The sequence below is a fragment of the Onychostoma macrolepis genome, chromosome 17 (genome assembly GCF_012432095.1).
Source record: "Onychostoma macrolepis isolate SWU-2019 chromosome 17, ASM1243209v1, whole genome shotgun sequence".
Lineage (NCBI taxonomy): Eukaryota > Metazoa > Chordata > Actinopteri > Cypriniformes > Cyprinidae > Onychostoma > Onychostoma macrolepis.
The window spans coordinates 20,582,657-20,606,846 of NC_081171.1; the positions used below are offsets into that span (position 1 = coordinate 20,582,657).

At 35.5% G+C, this 24,190-nt stretch overlaps 2 protein-coding genes across 4 annotated transcripts in view; one reads left to right on the plus strand and one right to left on the minus strand.

The window, feature by feature from the left end:
- The window catches only part of colec11 (collectin sub-family member 11), a 57,812-nt gene extending 37,203 nt beyond the window's left edge, over positions 1–20,609 (minus strand). For all 3 annotated transcript variants that reach the window (XM_058750241.1, XM_058750240.1, XM_058750237.1), the window contains exons 1-2: positions 20,561–20,609; positions 19,714–19,804 (exon numbers count right to left, since the gene is read on the minus strand). The gene's annotated coding sequence lies outside the window, so the exon portion shown is untranslated. The remainder of the gene's footprint in view (positions 1–19,713; positions 19,805–20,560) is intronic.
- impg1b (interphotoreceptor matrix proteoglycan 1b) lies at positions 1,053–23,799 on the plus strand. Its single transcript, XM_058750235.1, has 18 exons — positions 1,053–1,119; positions 4,610–4,834; positions 6,314–6,480; positions 6,609–6,637; positions 7,010–7,038; positions 7,122–7,165; positions 7,257–7,397; positions 7,929–7,987; positions 8,586–8,767; positions 8,809–9,180; positions 9,334–10,175; positions 11,141–11,230; positions 14,436–14,655; positions 16,145–16,355; positions 17,543–17,728; positions 17,859–18,042; positions 19,791–19,874; positions 23,678–23,799. Exons 1-18 carry the CDS (start codon positions 1,053–1,055, stop codon positions 23,756–23,758), a joined length of 3,213 nt encoding a protein of 1,070 aa, XP_058606218.1. The 3' UTR covers positions 23,759–23,799.
- Positions 23,800–24,190: the final 391 nt, after the last annotated feature.

Sequence of the window (24,190 nt, forward strand, 5' to 3'; positions counted from 1 at the left end):
TTTGATTCTTTATATATATATATATATATATATATATATATATATAAAATGAGTAGTTATTGTAGTAGTAGTCTAAGTCATTTACGACAATCATGATCATCCTCTTTTTTTTTTTCTTTAGAATTGTATGTCCTTATATTAATTTAAAGTTAAGTCCAAAAGAGAGTTGTTTTTTTAGGCCACAAGCGAAATGAGCAGCTTCATTCAGAGCCCTAACTAGGTAAAAAATAATTAAAATTCTCATTTCCAGAGGGGTTTCTGCTGGTTACAAATGGCCACCAGCCTGTTCTCATTATCTCTTGAAAGTTGGAAGTTCAACGTGCACGGTCCAGCGCCGTGGAAGGTCTTGAATGGATTTTGAGCTGCGGAGACTTATTTATGGCTGTGAAATTTAATAAGCAGGGTGTGTGTAATCCTCTTCCCAGCTCAAGCAGTAGGCCTGGGGACTAACATGCACCACAAGGGTACGACAACACACGCTCAGTACACAGATCTGGCCCCATGATCAGAGAAAGGGCAGAGCTTGCTGTCCCAAACAGGGGGAGTAGAATACAGCGTTTCACTTTGGCAGCCACAAAAGCTGGCAGAGGGCTGAGAAACTTGTGCCGAACGGGCCAGACTAAGAGAGAGGCAAGTCGAGTGGCTTGTGACCGAAGCAAGGAGGCTAGCAGATGCTGGTCCAGAAGGCTACTAACAGGATGAGGATAGTCCACCACGTGGGCCCACAGGGATTAGGAGTCAGAGAGAGGTAAACAGATTAATCCAGAAAAGAGGCAGCATTTTTAACCTCATCACTCCCCTTACACCCTGCAGAGCATCTTCCACCCACTCGCACACTTCAGACCAAGTGTGTGTCCAAGAATCTGCACTATCTGTCAGGAGTACCACCCAATCTACAGTAGTGCCCACAAACAGCCCCGTCCATGGATGCCTGGACACATAGTCGATGGAAATTAACTCTTTCACACTCAGACGTGAGTTAAGTCAATACGGACTATCTTTTCCTTCCAAATGAGCGACTTTACATCCAAATGGACACAATCTACTGCAACATGCCATTGAAAACAGGATTATTCCTCATTCTGTTCTTGTTTACCCTCCAAGCCACTAGAATCAAAGGTAAGCCGGTGTTTGAATGCCATTCTAATGCTGTTTTATTTAAACAAAGTCTTATAATTCAGCAAATACAGGACTTCTGGTAACGTACAACGCCTCAGAGCGACTACAGCCTGTGTGATTCCTCACACAATAGCATCTTTCCGCCCTCGGTGATCGAATGAGCTTTTAAATATTTTAGGAGCCAATTTGCAAGGACATAAAAGAAACGCAAAGATTTTTCTTATGCAAAACAAAGCCTGATGACAAATTATTTGATAACATTTTTGTGGCAAGCACGCCATTAGCGCTTCCTTTTTGGTACAATATGCTGGAAAAACACGTTTCGCTAACATTTCATGCGAGTTCTGAATGCCTCTAGTCTGGCTACAGCATTCAGAAGCTCCATTCATTAGCAGAGAGAAACAAAAGGCATTCTGTTTGTGGCCGTGTGGAACGCTAATCTTTTCTGGCTTGTAGCTTTGCTGTGGGGCCTCGCTCATCGCTTCAGAAGTACAGCTCAATTAGCATCGCCGCCCCTCATGTCTGCACATGTGCTCGGCGGGCTCATAGATGGCGGCGGGACACATGATCAAATCAGTCACCCTGGTTTATCTGTGAGAAATTGCACCACTGGCCCTACATCTGCTCATTTGCTAATTAACAGATGTGGTCAGATGTTTTGTGACCTAGAAACACATTGTTGGGTCCCCTGTATCTCTGAGCGATCAGCTCACTGTCTTCCACTGCAAACATCTCTAAATAGGGCCACATGTGGCACTAGAACATGACGTCTTTTGTGTGTGATCAAAATAATTAATTAGAGTGAAGGTCCAATCTGATTCGACACCAGGGTTTCAGAAGAATTATAACAACGGTGTAATTGTTAAAGATTCAATACTGATAGCCATATAGTCTGCATGAATCTATAGTAAATGACTGACCACACTCAAACAAAGTCCATTACCATTATAATGGTACTGGTAGAATTTACTGAAGAGTCTCATTTGAAAAACTTTTCTTTTTTTAACTCTAAAAAAGTACCAATAAATGCAGCTTGCAATTGAAATTAACAGTAAAACTCACACTTTTATACCTTTTTCACACAAATTATGATTACAAAACTTATTTTTGCACAGTTCCTAGCAAAATACTAGACTATGATGACAAAACACTTTTTACCAGTTATTGATTTGCAAACTAGTACATTTTTATTGTTGCATCACATAACCAGTTCCATATGAATTACATTTCTGCTGTAGTAAATTTGCTTGGTAGCGCACCTGGTACAGCACTGCACTTGTGATTTGGAGCACAATGAGTCACATAAAATATGAGTCATGATAGAAGTCTTGTAGAAAAAAAAATAAAATTGCAAAAGGTTGCACCAGCAAATGTGTTTTTCTCTCGCATCTGCTTTTGTTTACACTATTGGATGAGTTTAGAGTACACTTTAGTGTATATGCAGTACATTATTTTGTTTTGTAACTGTTTAGTGCCATTTCATTTCTGAACTGCAGCAATTCATACAACAACCAACATAATAAAATGTTACCAGATTCACGTTCATCTTTTTTTGGATAAAACTGAATGCACATTTACAAGCAATCACTAGACATTTGACTTTTCAAAGTGTTGCGAAGAAGTTACAAAATATATTTTTAAAAATGTCGCTACAGGCATGTTTTTTTCCACTGAGTCTGAGTTGAGCTTGTTAGCTACTGAATGCAGTCATTTTGTTGGTATCTAAATTTGTTTAGCCCAGGCTATTTTATGCCATTTAAGTGCTGGTGTAGCTACTGGTTATGCAATTAACCAGAGGATAAGCCTGGTCAGCAAAGGACATCAGCATCCAAAACACAATAACACATGACTTAGCTATGCTATGCAGAGAAATCTGCATGTACACAATCATGGAAATCCTGTCTTAATGTGGCCTGATCGCATGTTTTATGAGATTCTTTTAAGCAGGATTACTTATTTGGCTTTAAAAGTTACCAGAACATTAAAAACAAAGGTATGCGTTTAGCCTCCACTGTAGATGCACTTATATCGCTAACGCTACTACTTGTCTACTAACTAAGCTTAAGCTAATCTGCGAGTGGTGAGCAGAGGTCCGGTGAAGTCTGAGGGACCCCCTTGCTGAGCCAGGCTTAATGTTTTAAGAAGCTCTCTGAAGTTTACCAGCTGGTCACACGATACTCCATTTTGAAAACATTTAGCCCATTTTAATGGAGGCCCTGTAGCCTACTTTTTAAATAAGCTGATGGTTGATTTGAAAGAGACCTAATATGATCTTTCAATTTCTCAAGAGGTCTTGAAGTGGCTCAGATCTTACGTGGAAGGGACACACAATTTGTCTGTTTTTAATGGATCTGTGAGTGTTGCAACTAAGAGGAAATTATTCAAATGATGGAAATGATTAAACCAAAACCGCTGAAGAGCCAAGCTATTAAACTAGTCAGAACTGTTGTCATTTGTCGTAAAAAACATCCAGACGTACTTTGATATGAGCTATTAACTGTATAATTGTTTGATGCTTCATTACTGAAATAGGAAATTATGCATTGCTGTCATTTTACAGTACATATGTTCACTATGACAATGACATGAACTGAAGTTAATGATGTAAGATTTGCTGTCATTCTAATATCTGGACAATTCATCCTGAACTTCACTAGTCTGTAAATACCAGTAAAAGAGCAGGTGTAAGTCTATTACGCCAATGACCGCAGGTGCTGGTTTACTCTAACAGCTATCTCTGGTCACAGCTAATTAGATAACAGGTCAGAAGGTGGGTCACCTTGAGTATAAATACTCTTAGATGTCAGAATGGGTTAGTTTTAGGGTCTCTGGCAAGAAAGAACTTTTAATGACACAATTGATCATTTAAATGGCTAGTACATGCAAAAACAAAAATGTTATGATAATTTACTGACCTTCGTGTCATTTCTTGCTTCTTTGGATCACAAAAGGAGATGTTTTGAAAGATGTTTTTGTTTTTTTTTAGACCCCATTGATTGTCATTATATGAACAAAATAACAGCTGAACTATCCAAATTGCTGACATAAAATCGAGTTAAACTCGATTGAATGACACATCGAATAAATGGAAAACAATGATATAATGACTACATTTATAAGCATTAATTTTTCGTGTTAATAATCTTGAAAACGTTCTTTCTGCTTGGTCTTTATGTAAAAATTCTGTGATTTCAATCACACACAATTAAGATTACTACAACTGGAGAGCAGAGGCCTTTTTAACTCTTATCTAGTGAATGCGCTAAACATCTGCCGGGATGGTGTTATAACCGACTGCTTGACTTAGGCCTAATCCAATTAAATGTTCATTCAGCATACTAATCATAGACTTAAAGGGTTTCAAATGGTCTCTGAGCGAGAGTAATTACATGAAGTGTAATTATATGATCCATTGGCTTACTGTTCTCAGGTAAAGTCGATCCTGCTCTTCTGAAACAATGAACACATGCTGTTGTTGTGACATTTGCAGAACTCACTGCTGACGACTTGATTCTCAGGATCAGAAATGTGAAGTACAGGCACTTCCTGGAGACTCCACAGCCAATGAAACAGTTGACAGATGGCAGAGATTCACTTTCTCTAGATGCGCATCGAGCAAAGAGATCAGCGCTGTTTAATACGGGGGTGAAAGTCTGTCCTCAGGAGAGCATAGCAGAGGTCATCACCAGCCATAAAGCCTACTACAAACTACGAGGTAGGACAACATCTACCCTAAACACCACAAGGGACGGAGCCTTGAGCATCAGTGCCAAATTTGGCAACAACATCTCAGATCCTCATAAATCATAATTAACTTCCCAATCATTCGAAGCCTTCTGAGAGATGAAGGATCATGCCAAGCCAGAAAAAGAAGTGGCTCTGAGCCAAGTATAGATAATAGTGGTGTACTTTTTTTAGGCTTACCTTCTTTGAGTCTTATAGTATGGATTTTTCTATGTTTCTACATGTGGTAAGGCAAAAAAAAGGGGGTTAAAAAAATAATAAACATTAATCTTCACTTTATAAATATATTTTCAAAGGTTTTCTTTTATTAAATTAATTCTTCATTCGGTAAGGAGGCTTTAAGTTGATCAAAAGTGACAATAAAGAAATTTGTAATGTTACAAAACATTTCTATTTCAATTAAATGCAGTTCTTTTAAACATTTTCCTCAACACTGACCATAATAAGACATGTTTCTTGAGCACCAAATCAGAATGATTTCTGATGGATCATGTGACACTTTAGACTGAAGTAATTGCTACATCTACTTTAAAATATAAAAAGTTGTTTTAAATTATAATAAAATTTCACTGTATTACTGTTTTTACTGCATTTTCTACCAAATAAATGCATCCCAGGTGAGCATAAGAGACATATGCAATAAACGTAAGCATTAAATATGAGCATGAGATTAATGTTCAACAACATCAACATCAGTATTATTGACCCCAAACTTTTGAATGGTAGTGTAAAACGACCTGAACGAAGTGGAAAAACCCTTAAACATCCAGTCATCATTTACTAACTCTCATGTTGCTGTATGATTTGTGTAGAACACAAAACTTGAAATTATAAATAATTTGCTAGTCACTTTTGCTATGCAGTCACAATGAATGTGGACAGAAACTCTCAAGCTTAAAAAAATATCATAAAACTTTGGTTTGGAATGACAAATTAGTAAATTATGACAGCATTGTAATTTTGGGATGAAGCGTCTCTCTAAAGACCTATTTCTACCTGATCTGACCCTTAAAAATGTCTTTCACTGGTGTATCCTAATCCAGTCAGGTTGGTTCTGTCATATTAAATCATATTTTAGCTTGAATAAAACCAATTAATTTAGATAATACCACGAGGCACTTTTTAGGGTCACCTGGCAAAACGTTTTTACACTGAAGCAGATAGCATGATATTAAATTACTGATACAAACAAGCTAAACGTGAAGCACATTTAGCTGTCAGATGCAGTTAAGAGATACTCTTAATTAAATGTCCATAATAACCGTGTTGGCAAAATGAGATAATGGCAGCAAATGACTGCATGCTAAACACTATTAAGTATGTTACACCTCTGTCAGTGGTGCAGATAATTAATGTTAAGTGTCCCAGCATGTTTTATCAGGTCTTTGCTGTTAGTCCTCTCTCAATTCTCTTACGGCCTTCTCTAAATAATTCCCATGATATTTAACAGTTTGTCAAGAAGCTGTGTGGGAGGCCTTCCGGATCTTTCTTGACAGAGTTCCTGACACCATGGAGTACCAGCAGTGGGTGTACGCCTGTCAGAGAGACTCGCTTTGCATGGAGGATCTGGCCCGAAATTTTAGTAGCACACAGGAGCATCTTGACATGGTAGCCAGAGTGAGTAGCTGCTCGTGTCCGTTGCCAATTCAGTCCATTCGTCTTGCCAATACAGTCTAAATGTGCCAATATTATTCAATTGAAAAAGGCTTTTTCGTAATTCACAAAGACGTTTATATCATTTACAGAGAGTGAATGCTCAAGATGAACAGAAGAGGTAAGAATCCTGAAGGCTTCTTGGTTTCAGTATTCATGGTATGGCGAGTTACTTGTCTTCATTTTGGGCTCGAACCCTTCAGAATGTCTAGAATGAGGTCACCTGACTAGTGGGAGATGATAAAATCTCAGCCTGTCCTTTAAAAAACAAAGTTTGTTCATATTTGGTGGCCTAGCTAAACACTGCTCTCTGACCTGATCCACTTTAATAAGAGGGATCTGTGCCCAGATATATTACGCTTGGGTGTTAGAGCCACACAAACATACCCGGGCTTATATGCAGTCAACCCCTTTATCGGGGACAATGAATTTTATTGCATTTATCATTCTTGGATTGATTTGTCCCTTCTCGACATGTTTTCAATTATTTTAGGGCTCTCACACCTGCACCAGGCGAGAAATGTAAGTCCTTACCATCCGAATGAGAAAGAAATACTGGTTGATCTTATAAAAACGTGACTGATTGATGGCTTTTTATGCTTCAGGTTCAAAGAGTCCTGCAGAGCTTTTGATCATGGAATCTGACAGCGTACGGCCACTAACTCGTGCTTTTTAGAATATGCACTTAACATACTGATGAAGTTAGAAACAAACAAATTGACTATTCTCTGATCTGATAGGAAACTGGGGCACCAGATGTTGTCCCTCAGAGGCTGGTAGAGCACATTGTGGAGTTCAGTGTGACTATAGTAGACCCCGCACTACTGAGGGATCCAGGCAGCCCTCGATATGAAGACTTCACTCGCAATCTTCATGAGAAGGTTAGGTGAAATCAACTATTAAACATGTGCCATTTTACACAGGTCAAGCGGTTTCAAGCTACTAACAGACGAATTGCATCTCACCTGAGCCTGTGTGATGATGTTGAGCTTACAGAAGGCGAATATTGAAGCAGGAACATTGATAAAATAAGCAGGAACGCGGTTATGAAACCTGATAAAAGAAATACATTTTAAGGGGTAGTGAGTGATAACTGTAATAAAAGAAATGAAATGCATTTTTGTTAAGAACATTCTAGAACATCTCAAAGTGAAAAAAAAAAACACAAATTACTACAGTAGGTTTGAAAGTAGCTTACAGGAAAAGATCAAAAACAGGAAAGCCAAACAAGAATTGGGTAACTACAAAAGCAGGCATAAGATTAGTTCAAATAAGACCAGAGCCGTGGCACATGATTTTACAGCGTGGCAGCATGATGAACAATTCAAAATATGAGGTTATGTAACCAACTGTGCATAACTGATTTAATTATTACAAATATGCCTAAAATGTTTTCATTTACACTTTTGCAGATGCTGCATGTGTTTGACAAACTTCCAGGGTTTAAAGAGATTCGGGTGCTGGGATTTCGGTAAGTTGATGCTGGAACTGTGGGATTCACAAGATATTACAGTCCATTGAACTTGAAAATTGAATCTTTGGATGGGTAATTCTCTCACAGGGGCAACTTGGGGTACGTATTTGAAGAAATACTAGGCAAATTGCGTTCAGAACAACTGTGTTTACTGTACCATTATGCTTTGTTGTACTGTAGACTGTGTAACACAACATGCTTGTTCATTACCTTATGATCTTATGATAGTAGCATTTGGGAAAATTGTAGTAATTAACCCTCATGTACTTTTAAGAATGACTTTACATCCCCAAAAATCACAAATCCTGTGCATGTGAAAATGAATTTTAAAATAAACCCATATTATTTAGCTTCCAATTAGACAGCTGCCAAAAGTGAATCTCTACAATATGTACACTAATCAGTTCTCATAAGATTTGAAAAAGTCATTAAGTATTACCCTGACAGGCCAATGATAAGTATGATTTTTGAGCTGTTAAAATATCCTTGGGGTCCTTCGGCCCCAAAGAGAACATGAGGGCTTAGACAGACAGTCAGGTTAATACAAGTCCATGCAAAAGTCATGCAAACCAATTCCCTTCATAACATCGGTCAGCCCTGAAGGTGCGGCAGCAAGCTATGCTGTAGTGTTTGAGACTGATGGGACACAGGCCATAGGTGATACAGACTCCACCGATGAATATGGCATAAAGGGAGTCCTAAAGGGCATGGTGGTGAAGGCACTAAGTGAGGACACATCACTTCCTTTGGACGTGCTTTCCCTTACTTTCAAACCAGGTACACAAAATCAATACAATCGATATAAGAGCCCTAGACAGACTGCAAATATTTAACCTTACCTGATTCGCCTTCTTTAACAGCAGGCAAGCAGGAGAATATGAGATCCAGTACTGAAATCAGCAAAGAATCAAGATTTTTTCCTGGCGAAATGATTACACAGTCCACAAAAGCCAGCTCGGAGGACACTATAGCACCTTCTGGAAGTATGGGCATCTCTTTTGGAGATCTGGGCACTGATAGGACTCAAACAGATTTGGGTGAGGGAACAGGAAGGAGAGATACACCGAAATTACCTGATATATCATTCCACTTTCCCACGCAACCAGTAGCCACAGAGCTAATTAGCATCTCCCTCATTGAGGATTCAAAGACAGAAAGTCTAACCACTGAGGGCACTTCAGCGACCGAAGGTAAATCTTTCATATTTGTAGTGAGTATACAAGAGCACTTGCTTCCGAACTAAGACCCTTAAGTTAGGCAGCCTAAAAAATGAAAGAATTAATTGTAATTTCGCATTAGATGCATTTTCAAAGACTCTCTGAAACTGGTTCTTTGTTTTCAAGGTTTGCCAAGAAGCACTACAGTGGACTACCTATCAAAGTGGTCGGAAGTCAAAGAGGATGTGGGAAATGAGATTGTTGCCACAGCTGCACCACTGGACTTGGAGTCTTTTGAAGTAGCAAAAGCATCTTCTTCAACTCAACCTGAAATGGATTTTGATATAACACCAGAGGCCACTTCTGCAGAGGCAACATCATCAATCTTGACAACCCTAATCCCTACAGAACGAGCTCATGATGCAATATTTCATGAAGATGACACAATTGGCCCATCTGAACCTTTAGAGACCTCTACCGAAGGTCTTCCTTCATACCCTAAAGGTCCAGTTGAGTCGCCCACTTCAATTGACCTTAGTGACCATGTAGAGTCTCCATCTGTCGGTGCCACTGTAGACACACTCCATCAAAAGGTGCCCCCACTTGGACTTACAACTCCAAAACCAATTCTGCCTGTGGCAATTCCCTCTGAGTTAACGCCCACAAAAGACCTCATTTCACACCTGACCCCGGACAATTTCCTGGATGAAGAGGGACAGACTCTCTGGACAGTTTCACCTCCCCCACATGAAGGTAGTACAGATATTGACAGAGATGTTGAACAGGCTGATGAGGAGGACGATACACTGGACTCTGGGAGTGGATTCCCTTCAGAGGTCGACGAGAATCCACAATCCTCGGCTCGTCCTCTAGGTTACGTTACCACTCCTTCAATGATGGCTTCTAACCAGGCCAAAGAGTTAGTGGTGTTTTTTAGTGTACGTGTGACTAATATGATGTTTTCGGAGGATCTTTTCAACAAGAGTTCCCCCGAGTACAAATCACTGGAGAACACGTTTCTTGAACTGGTAGGTAAACACACTTTTGTCTTTGACTTTATCTTGTTGCATGCCTTTCTATCCTCCATTTGTTGTTAGCTTTTCCATTTGTGTTGCAGTGCATTTGTCTGCAGGGATTTGACAGATGGCATCTGAGAATAGTGTTGTTCGAAATGTAATATACATTTTTCTATAAAGCCTTTGTATAAAGGCTTTGGGTGACTGACAGAGAAGTGAATTACATTTCTGTACATTTTGCACGAGGATACTCATTTTGTCACTTCAAATGTTTTCCTCTGAACTTTGTTTATCTTACATTACAATTTAGACAGAAAAACACAGAATGAATCCCTGTATGGCCATTTCAAAACAATTAAGCAATCTCAAACGAGCAAGAACGGTGTAGTACTGAATATCAGCTCAGTTATAGTTCAACCGTAAACATAAGGCCACATGTAATCACAACCATGATCAAAACAGTTCAATATACAAGAAGTAAAAATTGTGTACCCTCATTTTTTAGACAAAATTTCACCAGTTTGTAATATCTTTTTCTCTGCCAACAAAAAAATGCTCCAGAATAAACCAAACCATCAAGCTTTGCATGTCACCATGCAACAAAAACTTGAAATGCATATAAGTGGAGCAATTTTTCCTCCCTGTTCAAAGGTATGCATAATCACTCCATTCCAGCTTGACTCCCTTTTTGTCATTTTCTGCTCTCCGGTCACTCCACACACACTGGAGAGAAAACCTGCCCCGAACAATCCTAACACAAGAGAAAACACATATGCTTCAACTTTCAAAAAACCCAGTTCTCATCCAAGAACAAACACTCCACTTCCACTCTGCACCACTCATATACAACGTGTACAAGAGTGCTACAAATATGAAACTTTCAGACCGCCTCTTGGCCAATCATATTACAGTTTCACAACTAAGTGTTGTTGTTCATATTCAGATTATATTTTGTAATATCATGTTTTTTCAACTAGAGGCAATTCTCTGAACCAAGTGACTCGCCAAACCCCGAGGCTTCTAGTCAAGTGACTGAGAGAGAACAGAAGACATTAGCCTCAATACCGGTACATCTATATCCAAACTTCAAAATGCACTTTTTGCCACTAAATTCTGCACTTTTGTCTAACAACTTCCCACTTCTGATCTTACTGATCAAAAACTGACTTTTATAACTGCAGATCAATGAGCTCTCTAACCAGCATTAACCAAAGCTAAACGCTTACTCTGTCGTTCCATCTGCCCAACCTGCAATATTTTTTCGTTAGTTGTTTTATTCTTGATAGTGTGAATGTTGCCTTATTGCTCTGAGCAAATTTTGGTTTCTCAGGTTTCTCAGTGCACACTAACATTAATATGTGTATAGAATATGTTGTCATATCAAATGCTGAAACTGTATATCTGTAAATAATCTTGTTTTTCTTATTTGTGTAAAACACAGAGGAACCAGTTTCACAATCTTGTTGAATTAAATGACCAAAAACACAGAGCATGCCAAAAAAAATACCTCAGGGACATGATGTCTAGTTTTGTTTCTCTAAATCTGCTTTTAGTTGGTTAGGCAGCCTAATGATTTTGAATTGTTCTTCGGTGAGACATGTCCTTGAATGTAATCAGTCTCCAAATGTTGTGTGTTACAACAATGACAAAGCACTTTTGTTGATTTTGAAATTAACAGCTCAATTAATTCTTTGTAATAAAAACAATTCAAAGAGATATAGTAGCTGCTTTGTGGCTTATTTCTGAATGATTCTGGGAGACTGCAATCACAAGATACATATATAAAAAAAACTAATTGTCAACCTAGACTGGTCCAGACTGATTTTCATCTGAGTTAAAGACTACAGCAATGTCTATTCCTAACTATTCTTGTGCAGCTTTATTATACTCATTATTTAGAACAGCTCTAAAGGGTATGGATGCTCTTGTGCAATTTACAACATCTATATGTTCTGTTCTTTAAGATATTATTTTCATTTTTTTTTTTTTTTTTTTCATTTGTATAAATCCCAAGACACAAAAACTCCATTTCCAATAAAGTGGTTGCCCAAACTAGTATTGTGTTGTAGTTCCAAGTCACCAGACTAACAACAGTGCTATGAGAACTTTTGGATTATGACATGAACTACTAAAAATCTGCTCAGAAGCTACTCTGGTAAGTATCTAGGTAAAATGGCCATAAAATTAGTTCATTGATTCATAAATGGGCTTTTAAAGGATAATCTGATAACCTCTAGATATTTATGTTCTTGCGAATTCTGAAAAAGGAACATTGATTTTCCACCATACACATCAATTTTGCCCATTTATAATTCAACGATAGCTTTTGTAGAGACGGTTGTAATATTTTGGTCCTTTACTAGGTTTGCATTGATTTCTGCCTTTCAACCTTGTAGGATGCTCATTTACTCATGTCTCTACTGGTTTGTGTAGCAACCATCTCGATTGGACATGGAGAACAAATAAGTATTTAATTTTTTCATTAAAATACGATAACATTTTAAAAATATATTTTTATTAAGTATTAAATATAACCAATTATAGAACAGAACAGCACTCAAAGAGATCCCTATGAACCAGTAGATACAAGTGTAAGCAACATGCTAGAATGAGTGTGAGAATCAGTATTCAAGAATGGGGATATGCTACAATGCTGCTGTCTGTGATAATTCTTTCATTAACCTATTTGGAAATGAGTGCTACTGTATATATTAGATGATTCCTTCTGTCCTGTGACGGCAATCAAAGGTCACGACACTGGCATGAGCTAGACAGTAACATTGATTGAGGCTGAGCTCTGAGTCACAACGTGCCCTGTGGGAAAGAATAACACCTGCTCTGCCCTGGCACTTAGCCGAGAGGTGAGAGGTTGATCATGACTGGCAGATCAGGTCTACCTCCAAATACAGATTACCTCCTGTTATACAGAAGTGCGCTTAGTTAATACAACAGCATCCCAGGCCAGGCCTGTGTGCTCCTTCTCACGCTCCATGTTCGCTCCACATTGACTATTTAACAATTAGTAATATTTCAGTAATATTAGTAATCATTTAAATTTAATTAAATTAAACAAAAATTTTCAAAATGTTAATGCAAACATTTAAAATATTAAAAAATATTCATTAAAATAATTTTAAATATGAATTATATTTTGAATAATACATTTTTGTTTAAATATTTAGAATTGTTAGTTACCTCCTATTATACAGATATGGCCTTCACTCCTTTTGTGCGCCTTCTCACTCTCCATGCACTATTAAATGATTACTAATATTTAATATTTTAAAATAAACCTTTAAATTTTAATTAAATTAAACAAAAATGGTAAAAAAAATTTGATTTGAAATCTAAAAAAATCTAAATCATTAACTATTTAATATTGTCACCCATTATATTTAAAAATATTCATTAAAATATTAATTAAATTTTAAATACATTTTTATTTAAATATTTTAAATTGCTTTACTCCTTTTGTTCACTCTCCATTTACTATTAAATGATTAATAATATTTAAAATTATAAACACACACACACACACACACACACACACATATATATATATATATATATATATATACATATACACACACAATTTTAAATATTATGATAATTTAATTATTTAAAAAATATATTACAAATAAAAATGTTATATTAAATGTAATTTGAATACATCATTTTAATTTAAAATTTTAAAAAGATTATTTTTTGACTTTCAGATTTCAAAAGTTAATTCCTGATTATCCATTTATTATTAAATGATTAAAAATATTTTCATTTTAATTCATTACATTAAACTAAAATTGTAAGGTGCAAATGGTGAATTAAAAAATAATATGCAAATCTAATTTGAGAGATTTGAGACACTAATAATCTGTGACTCTTATGCGAATAAATCATATCCTCGAGTCTTCCATCTTTTGTGTGACTGGCGCAATCAAGCTCTTGAAATCTTGAGCCGAGATGAATGACTGAGCTGCTATGCCCTATTTCTCCTGAACAACCGTCTTTATCTCTAACTGGCCCTCCTCATGCAGAATGAAATGAGCACTGAGAAGGTTTTGCATATTGTAATAGGATGAGAGACAGACACTGGCCAAAATCGTTCAGTTTCTAGCAGCTGAGGAGAATTGCTTCAGAATTGACAATCCCAAAAGTTTCGCATCTGAGCTGCGTTACATTCATGCACAATTAACCAGTCTGCACTAGTCAGCAATGATGAAAGAGCAGTCGCAACTCTCTCATTTCACATTTATCTCTGCTTCACTCCCACAGCTCCTGCCGTATCTACAGTCAAACCTGACTGGATTTAAGGAGCTGGAGATTCTGAACTTCAAGAACGGCAGCGTGGTGGTAAACAGCAAGATGAAATTAGACAAACCGGTTCCATACAACGTTACGGAGACGGTGCAGTGTGTGCTCGAAGACTTCTGCAATGCGGCGTCTAAGAGATTAGACTTGGAAATCGACTCCCAATCAGTGGATGTAGAAGCAGGTAAGCGCGTGTCGAAAGGAGAAATCAGATCGTGTTCCTTATTAAAGAAATGTTTGCCCAAAAATGAAACTTCTTTCATTATTTACTCACCATCATGTCGTTAAAAAACCTGCATGACTTTCTTTTTTCTGTGGATCACAATTAAGACATTTAAGAAGAAAAAAAATCCATACAGTGGAAGTCAATGGGGTCCAAATGTTTTTTGTGTGTGTGTGTGTGTGTGTGTGTTCTGCTGAAAAAACTCATACAGGTTTAGAAAGACACGAGGGTGAGTAAATGATAACAGAATTTTCATATTTGAGTGAAGTATCCCTTTAACCTTCATAATGCATTCAAAATCTGTATACATTTCTTCACATTAGTGTTTGATATAACAGTCACAACTTAGAAATTGCACATAAACCACCCCAAAAACCTATGATGAAATATATATTATATTCAATATATTTCAATACTGATGAGAAATCTTATTTGAATATATCATTGTATGAATTTTATAAAAATGCATAACCTGAGAATTATCTGTATTGAACCCCACTGGAATGAACAGAATTTAATTACATTCCTTCAACTTTATTACTCATGACTGCTCAAAAAAAAACCCTACATATTTCTAACAAAACAACATAAATATTAAAAGAAACTAAATAATAAAATACATTGCAAAAACTTTAACTTTCAGATGAAAAAGTCAACAATTATTCATGCAGCAATGATTCTAAATAGGTGTACATATCCATGTACATATTATCATCAAAATACTTGTGTGAAAACAGGCGAAATATATTCTACAAAAGTTTTTTTTGACACTAATATAATTTTATAGCAAATTTAACAAAAAACATTTTTGACACCAAGTGGTACTACATACATACATACCTGGGTCCAAAATGACCCAAACACACAACATGTAACATTTATTTATTTATTTTTTAATGGTTATATCTCTTAAAAAGTAATTGTGAAAAATAAATAAATAAATGATGTGTATTTTGATGGTCTTAAATCACCCTTAAAGTTTTACTACCTTACTAAAACCTATGCAGTTATTAGAAAATTTTATGCATCTCTTCTGGGCCAAAACAGACCTGAATGCATTATGAGAGAAAGTTTAGAAAGTTCTGTTCACGCTGACTTTGATTTACAGTGGAAAAGCAATGAGGAATCATTCAATTTCAATGCGACTTGGCAATTTCATCAGCCCACATGTTAATTATTAGCAACAAGACTGACTCCTTGTTAAACTAAACTGATGAGATTCTCAAATGTTATTGAAATCTACAAAGTCCAGCAATAACATTCAGAATTAGAAAGCCCTACCAGCGACTTCCAGCATTATAAACACTGTCAAAGTGAACGGGGCAGAACAGTAAACAAAAGCATCCACATTAACCTAAAGGGATAACCACACCTGTATTAAGTCTTTAAGCATCTATGTGTGTCTGGCCACAAGCATCCAAAGCCAATTAATTCTCATTGTCCAATCCAGCAGATCACACCGATCCATGTAAGTTTATGGCGTGTAACGAGTTCTCCCGCTGCGTGGTGAACACGTTAACCTCAGAGCCTGAGTGTCTGTGCGACCCGGGCTACAGCACGGTGGACGGCAATCCCTGCACCAGCATCTGTGACCTACAGCCTGAATACTGCCTGAACGGAGGACAGTGTGAAATCATACCGGGACACGGAGCGGCCTGCAGGTATGTTAACATGAAAAAAAATAAAAGCTGCAATATAGTTTACGCTGCAAATCCATCCATTTCAATGGAGATTACAAGGATGTAAGGAAAACTCACCTCACCTGAGCATACAGCCACAAGTCCTTCATCTGCACTGTCAGAAAAAAAGTGTGTAAAAATTGTACCTTTAGGGGTACAACAGCTTGTTACTGGGGAAATACCCATGAAAGGTACATTTCTTTTACCCTAATAACCCCTAAAATGTGTATGGACCCTTAAGGTAGTTATATAAGGTAAAATGAGGTACACTACAAAGGGGTTGTGTTAAAACAAAAACATTATTTTTATTTTTATAATGCAAAACATACTGTATATGTTGCCTGCAAATGGGTCACTCTCAAAATATGATAATAAACATGTGGCTTGATGTTTCAGTCAATTGATAGTTTATTCAATTTTGATATGGTTTGACTCTAATGTTTTGCACATTATTTCATTGTTTATATTTGTCAAGCTCCAGGAATGTGTCCCCTTCACTTTTTATGACATTTATATTTATTTATTTATTTATATATAATATTAAATGTAAGGTCTAACAATAAGTGTGTAAAAAGTTAAACAAAATGAGTAATTATTAATAAAAATGTCCAACTTTTTTTTTTGTTTTTTTTTTGTTGCCAGTTACCATTTATTGTTAAAAAGTGGAAATTAAATAATTAATTCAAAGGTCAAAGCTAATTCTATCAGTGATTTTCCCACCATGGTGAAAAAGTTAATACATTCCATTCCATTACTTTCATTTTTTTTTTTTTAAATGGCAAATTAAATGTGTAATTTGTGTTGTATCGTTTAATGTTTGAGTGACAATGTTTCAATGAAAAAAACAAAAACTTTAGTCTGATCAGTAACCAAACTTGACTGAATTCTAAAAAAAATGTTTTAAGGCAGAATTTTTTTTTTTTTTTAATGACCCAAATATATGTGTGTGTGTGTGTGTGTGTTTTAATCAAATACGTGGCTACTATTGATTGAAAATTGTGTTGTTATACCATTGATATGAGGGGCAAACCATAATAAGCAGCCAAACCTTGACCCTTTGTTATGTGACTGACAAAATGAACAAAAAGTGACCATTGAAAATTCTAGAGAACGGATAGGATCTTACACATTTTTTTTCTAACGTTTTTTTTTTTCTCAACCACTTTTAGATGTCCTGTAGGTAATTTCTGGCACTACCATGGAGAACGCTGCAACGAATTGGTGTCTGTGCCAGTTGACCCTCTCCTTCTCGTAGCCTGCATGGTGGGAAGCCTCTCTGTGGTTTGTGCTGTGATAGGCATCTTGATTTTCATTAACAAGAAATGTATACGGACCAGAAAGACCATGAGACTTGTGTAAGCAGGGTTTTCTTTTTCCCCTTCTCTGTTCATTTAGACATCTGATTTTTCTTCACAGATTTGGATTGGCAGTGGTGACCCTTATTAATCATGCCGGTGTTAAGACCTGATCTCCTTTGTATTGTAGGCGTTCACAACCTGCATTCCCATTTGGTAATACTATGAGAGTAAACCCAGTTTTTGAGAATGACGATGGGGTCTTAACACATGTGTCAAGCATGCTCTGTCCCATGAGCTCTGACTCAGCCTCCTCACAACACTCAGGCCAAGGCACATTTCGATCACTTGAAAGTTTGCAGCTTAGTATTGAGGTAAAGTCTAATGCCAAGATGGTACTCTTCATGATCTAATTAAATCAATGTCATAACCGCTACTAACATCCATAATCAACCCGTTTCTCATTAAATCATATACATGTCCTTCGTTAGAGATTTTGTGGAGAGGATGGACTAACTTTTCCTAATATGAGTAACTGTGTATTGACAACAGACACATTTACAGTAGGCTTTGTTCAGACTGCGAACATGATTTTTTGGCATATCTGACAATAATCAATTTAGTTTTTTGGTGTCAGAACAGCAAAAACACATGAAATTCCATATATGATTTGAAATCTGGTGAAAATCAGATTTTTTTGCAAGTTACCAGTTCTTATTTCACTTATTTCATTGTATTTAGTCAGAATACACAGCTGCTTTTGAATGTCCCTCAGTGATTTTTTTAGGATTTGAAAACCAAAACAAATTTGTGTGCAGTGTGAACAAAGTCTAGTATCCTGAGAGACTACAATATGCTGAACAGCTGAAATATCACCATCATCACACATACAATACAGTTCAAACTTTTGGGGTTGTTAAGATTTTTAAAATGTTTTTTGAAAGAAGTTTCCAATGCTAACCAAGGCTGCATAAAAAAAATAGTAATATTGTGAAATAAAAAATTACAATATTTTTGTAAAAACAATGAAAAATTTCTTCTTAGGATTTTATGATGAATATAAAATGTTCAAAAGAACAGCATTTACTTCAATTAGAATTTATTATTTTTTTAAACATTCTAAATGTCATTTTGATCAATTTAACACACCCTTGTTGAATAAAAAGTATTAATTTCTTTCAAAATCTTTCTGAACCCAAACTTTTGAACATTAGTATTTCTATTCCTTTTTATTAAAAATGTATAAAGCAACATATTTTGTTCTGAATATCTCAGTAATAATCTCATTAATAACCAGTTAAAGGGACATTTACCCAAAGTGTGCAGCAAAAGGTTGTGAAGAGATTACAGTGATATAGACTGATATAGATGCACATGTTTTACAGCATATTCATTCTGGGATTCGTATTAGCTACATAATGAGAATGTACGCAATATGTGTTGCATAATAATATATTATGTGCAATCTAAAAAAATAATGAATAAATAAAATCAAATTACCTCAAAATCATACTTTAGAAAACGATGCACTCCAAATTAACTTTGACAATAGATTATATTAATGCAAAGGGCAGTACTGTACAGAATAGCCAGTAACGTCAGCAAAAAATATGTTACTTTTGGTGAATCGGCTGTTTCTTGAGTGTTTCTTTGTCTAGAAGAAACTAAAGACTAAAGAGAACACATCAGCAAAATCCATGCATCAGTATCCTCGCCGGATTTTACACAATATAACATATTCATTATAAAATAGATTCAAAACAAAAATGCATTTTCTTCTAGAAACAAGTTACAGACAAACAAAATAATGCCAACAATTATTCTGAGACCTTCAAGGATGCAACATTAAGAAATGATTTTCCTAAGAGGATACCAGAAACAATTGACAGCATGCATGAGTTTTGCATCTCATTTAGACTAGTGCATCTGTAGTTGTCTAATCTAATGATATTATGAATAATAATCAGTCATTTTTTTCCAGCAACAGATGTTTTGCACTTCAAAATATTGACAGTCTGGATTATTAGAGAGTGCCAAAAATGTACCTTGCTTCTTTGCTTGGCAAAGACCTTGTCTCCACTTAAAACTGTTCAGGATTGACGGTGGTCCATTCCTTTTCCAGAACCCCAGACAACTCTACACCAGAAGATCAGAAAAGTTAATGTCAGAAATGGTTGACTTCCATCAGTGTATACCACATAACGAGGTAAGCTGGTGTGAAAACAACCAATTTGATGTTAACAGTGACTGTAAATAATCATGACAGCCTGATTTATCATGTCAAGATGATAAATCGTTGCCATCAAAATGTCAACCACCATATATAAGAGGAAATAACGATCCTTCCCACCACTGCTTAAAATCAGAAAATTACACTTTTCTTTCACAATCTCAAAATGCAGATAAATATTTATGTATTTAAAAATAGTCAGTAATTATACAAATATCTTGGCATGTAATGCAAAATCAGAAGCAGCATTATATGGTCTAGTAGGCTTAAATATTTGGCATTGTTTATAGGCAGGAAGGATGAGAGTTGACTGGAGATGTTTATTCATTGAAGTGTGACTTAATATAATACATTGATTATTCCTGAAAGTAATCCTCTTTATGTTGGTCCTCCAGTGGAATTGGTAAATTAGAAAAGTATGAAGGATGTGTAAACAATGGAATATTAAACAAGGTATGAGCTTGACAACTAAAATATAAAGGTAATGGCTGTGTTTCGAAATCAATGCTCTGACTCACTTGAGTAATGTGTTTCCGGTCAAATAATGAAGTCCACAGAGGATTCTGACATTAGTATGTTTGATGAGCTCAATTATCGATAGTATATTCAGCATAAAGGTAACAAATAAGTGTTTAAATTATGCATTTCATATTGATATTTACCTGTACAAAGCAAATCCATGTTAATATTTGACATATCCTCGACGCTCGCCTCTCGCTTGTTTTCTGTTGAAGCTGAACCCGCAATGCACTATGGGAGCGCATGCTGTACGCTGGGGGCTTTCTTGCAGAGCTTAAATCGAAAGAATTTTTAAATTATAATGTGTACCACAAAATAATGGCTAGAGAACGCTTCTTCCTACTGACTTGGAATGAACGCAAAAGCAAACACAGCGCGCGTAATTAGATTTACTACTGTTCTGTTCTGTTCTGTTCTATTGCATTCTTTGAAAGGTTAATGGAATTCCACTTTGAATTAAATCCTCCACTGAATAAACTGAATCTGTCAAGAGCGTTTACTGAATCAACATAGTACTTAACTAAGTTATTACTAGCCTACTCATTGACGACTTTCAAGTTTTTTTTTTTTGTACTTTAGGTTCGAGGAACATAAACAATATGCAACCGAGTGTTATTTAGGCCTTATAATAGTGTATTATTTTATTTATATACGTTTTTAATAGTTTTGCTTACGAAATCGCAAATACAAATGGCAATTTTTTTTTTGTTTGTTTTTTTAATGAATTAATTAATTATTAACTTTTAATTAATCTCACAAACTCCATGCAGTTCTTTTACAATCCCCGGTTTGGTAAACCTTTATGTAATATGTTTAATGCAATTAATGTTTTTAATAACAATGAATGAAATATATTTTCTTTCTCTTTGTATTTTTATATCAACATACAAGATTTTAAATCAATGTGATAAACGAGTTAGGTCAAAAGTAATCAAAAAGAAGTTTATATTGTATTATCTAAATGTAATGTAATAATTTGTAATCAGTAACGGAGAGCTTGCAGAGAGTCATTTCGAATGTACCTAATATGAACATATTAGCAATGCTGGTTAGTTGCTTAATTTGCCTTTAAAGGGATAGATCATCCAAAAACTTAATTTACTCACCCTCAGGCTATCCAAGATATAGGTGAGTTTTTTCTTCAGTAGAACAGTAAAGAAGATTTTTAGCTGAAACCATAGTCCTTCACTTTTTAAAAGGCAATTCAATGGCTACTGTCACTTTGAAAGTAAAAAAAAAAAAATCTTATTTTTATTCTTGTTATTCTATAATCACATGAAGGTGTGTTGTACAGTAATTATTCATTACTCAGCTGTAGCTGATTTTGTGCATGCATATTGTGCTTAATTTTCTTATTTTTTATTTTTTTTTTTGTTAGGGACAGATACAATAAACATAGATGAAACTGAAACAACAATCATCCCACGCATGTACCATAGTGCTTATAGCCAAAGCTAATTCGCAACACTTGTCCCTAGGAGGGCTTTTATAAATTACTATTACAAAAATAAACAACAAGTAGTACACAAATTTATAATACTGATACACTAAACATGACTACAAGTTTGTTGATGTATCAACCAAGATTTTGTGGCTTTTTTTAAATAATTATAATTTGCAGTAGATTTTAAATAATCAGGCAACAAATTAAAAGATTTTACACCTTTCACTGAGAGAGCAGCCTCAGCAAATGATGTTTTACAATGTATAACTCTACAGTTTCCACTAGAAGCCGCTCTAGTGGATCTACTGCTTCCCTGTAATCTCACAAAAAAAATGACATAAAGGCAAGTCCATTTAAACATTTAAACACAAGCTTTACATAATGAAAAGCTCAAAATCTTATATTTACTGAGGATCTGACAATGATGGTATCTTATTTGCTTTCTATCTAAAACTTTCATAGCTCTGTTGTAAAGACATTCAACCTGGTTAGTTATGCATTGATTTGTCTGAGACCAAATAGATAATCCATATACTATATGTGATAATATCATCGAATTTGAAAACAAAAAAGCATGATAATATGTTAAACAATTTTTTATTATTCTGAGGCTGGTAAGATTTGCCTTAATTGTTTTACATAACTTTTTAACATGACTTTTAAAATTTAACTGAGAATCTAAAATCATACCAAGATATTTTTCTTCTGATACTTGTTCTATAATCTCATTTTTAATTCTAATATTTAATGATTCTGTTACCGGTAATTTTGTTATTGAAAAACATATGGACTTTGTTTTCTTAGTATTTAAAGTAAAAAAAAAAGAGGCATCAAGCCAAGCTGACACTTTCTCTAAGTTTCTTGATAACTTTTCTTCAATTTCCACACAATTCCTACCAGATACATAGATGACCGTGTCATCAGCATACATTTGAAGACTTGCATCAGGACACATTTCTGGAAGATCATTAATATAAATACTAAAAAGAATCGGACCCAAAATTGTTCCCTGGGGAATTCCTATATCGATATTACGGACTTAACATTATTAATGACAACACTTTGTTCACGACTTTTTAGATACGAATCAAACCATAACAGAGATCGTTTTGATATATTGTAATTTGTTATTTTTGACATTAAAATATTATGATTTACGGTATCAAATGCCTTTTTCAAATCCAGGAATACTGCACCAACTTTATCAAGTGACCGCTTAATATTTTCTAATAATAAGCAAGTAGCTGTTTCTGTAGAATAGTTCTGTCTAAAACCAAATTGTAAAGGATGTAAAAGATTATTATTCTCTAAGTGATGCAAAAATTGTTCTGATACAACCTTTTCCAGCACTTTAGAAAGAACTGGAAGAAGACTAATTGGTCTATAATTACCCATGTCCTCTGAATTCCCAGATTTTAAAATAGGCTTTACCAATGCTTTTTTCCAACTATCAGGAAACTGCCCAGTTCTGATAGAAAGATTAATTAGATGAGTAAGGGGCTTGACTAAAGCACTTACATTTAAAAAAAAAAAAGACAGTCAAGATTATATATATCTTTAGAATATGTAGTTTTTAATTCATTAATAGTTCTCATAATTAAAGATTGATCCACTTCCTGAATATCAAATAATTTAATGTTATCCTCCATATTCTCAAATTGATTAGCATCTTGATCCACCTCTACACTGCCTATCAACTTCAACTTTTAAAAAATTAGATGCAAGATCTTTTACTGATTGAATAAAAAAATCATTAAATATATTTGCAATTCTTTTCGAGTCTTTTTCTTAATGACCATGTTGTTGTTTTTTACAGACATGTCGGATGTCCAGCAGATCCTCTTGCTGTTTTTTGAGGAGTCCTGATAGTGACAGCTTTGAAGTGACTGTTTTATGATGTCCAGACAGTTTTTTTAAGCTAAGCGTGCCACCAAAGCTCTTCAGTGCTATTCAAGCAACTCAACTCTGCTGGTTTCTTGTAGACATTTGGTGAGTGTATGAAACAACCGCTATACTCAAGGATCAGCAAAACTCTTGAACAACTGAAGGAATACCTCCAGGAACGAGGACTTATGATTTAGATCCGTCCTGAACGTATTTGTAAGCCTACCTGCAAAACAAATTTAACATGTTGGATGCTTTGAACCCTTCTCAAAGGTTTGTTTCCTCCCTCACAATGAGGTATTTATTTACAAATTGATACATTGGGTTGTATCTTAAATAGAAAATAGATTCTAGTCATCTCTTCTAGCTATCCTCAGTGTCCCAAACAAAGAAAATGAATGTAACATACAGTATTTCTGTAACTCCTAAGGGGAACAAAAAGACA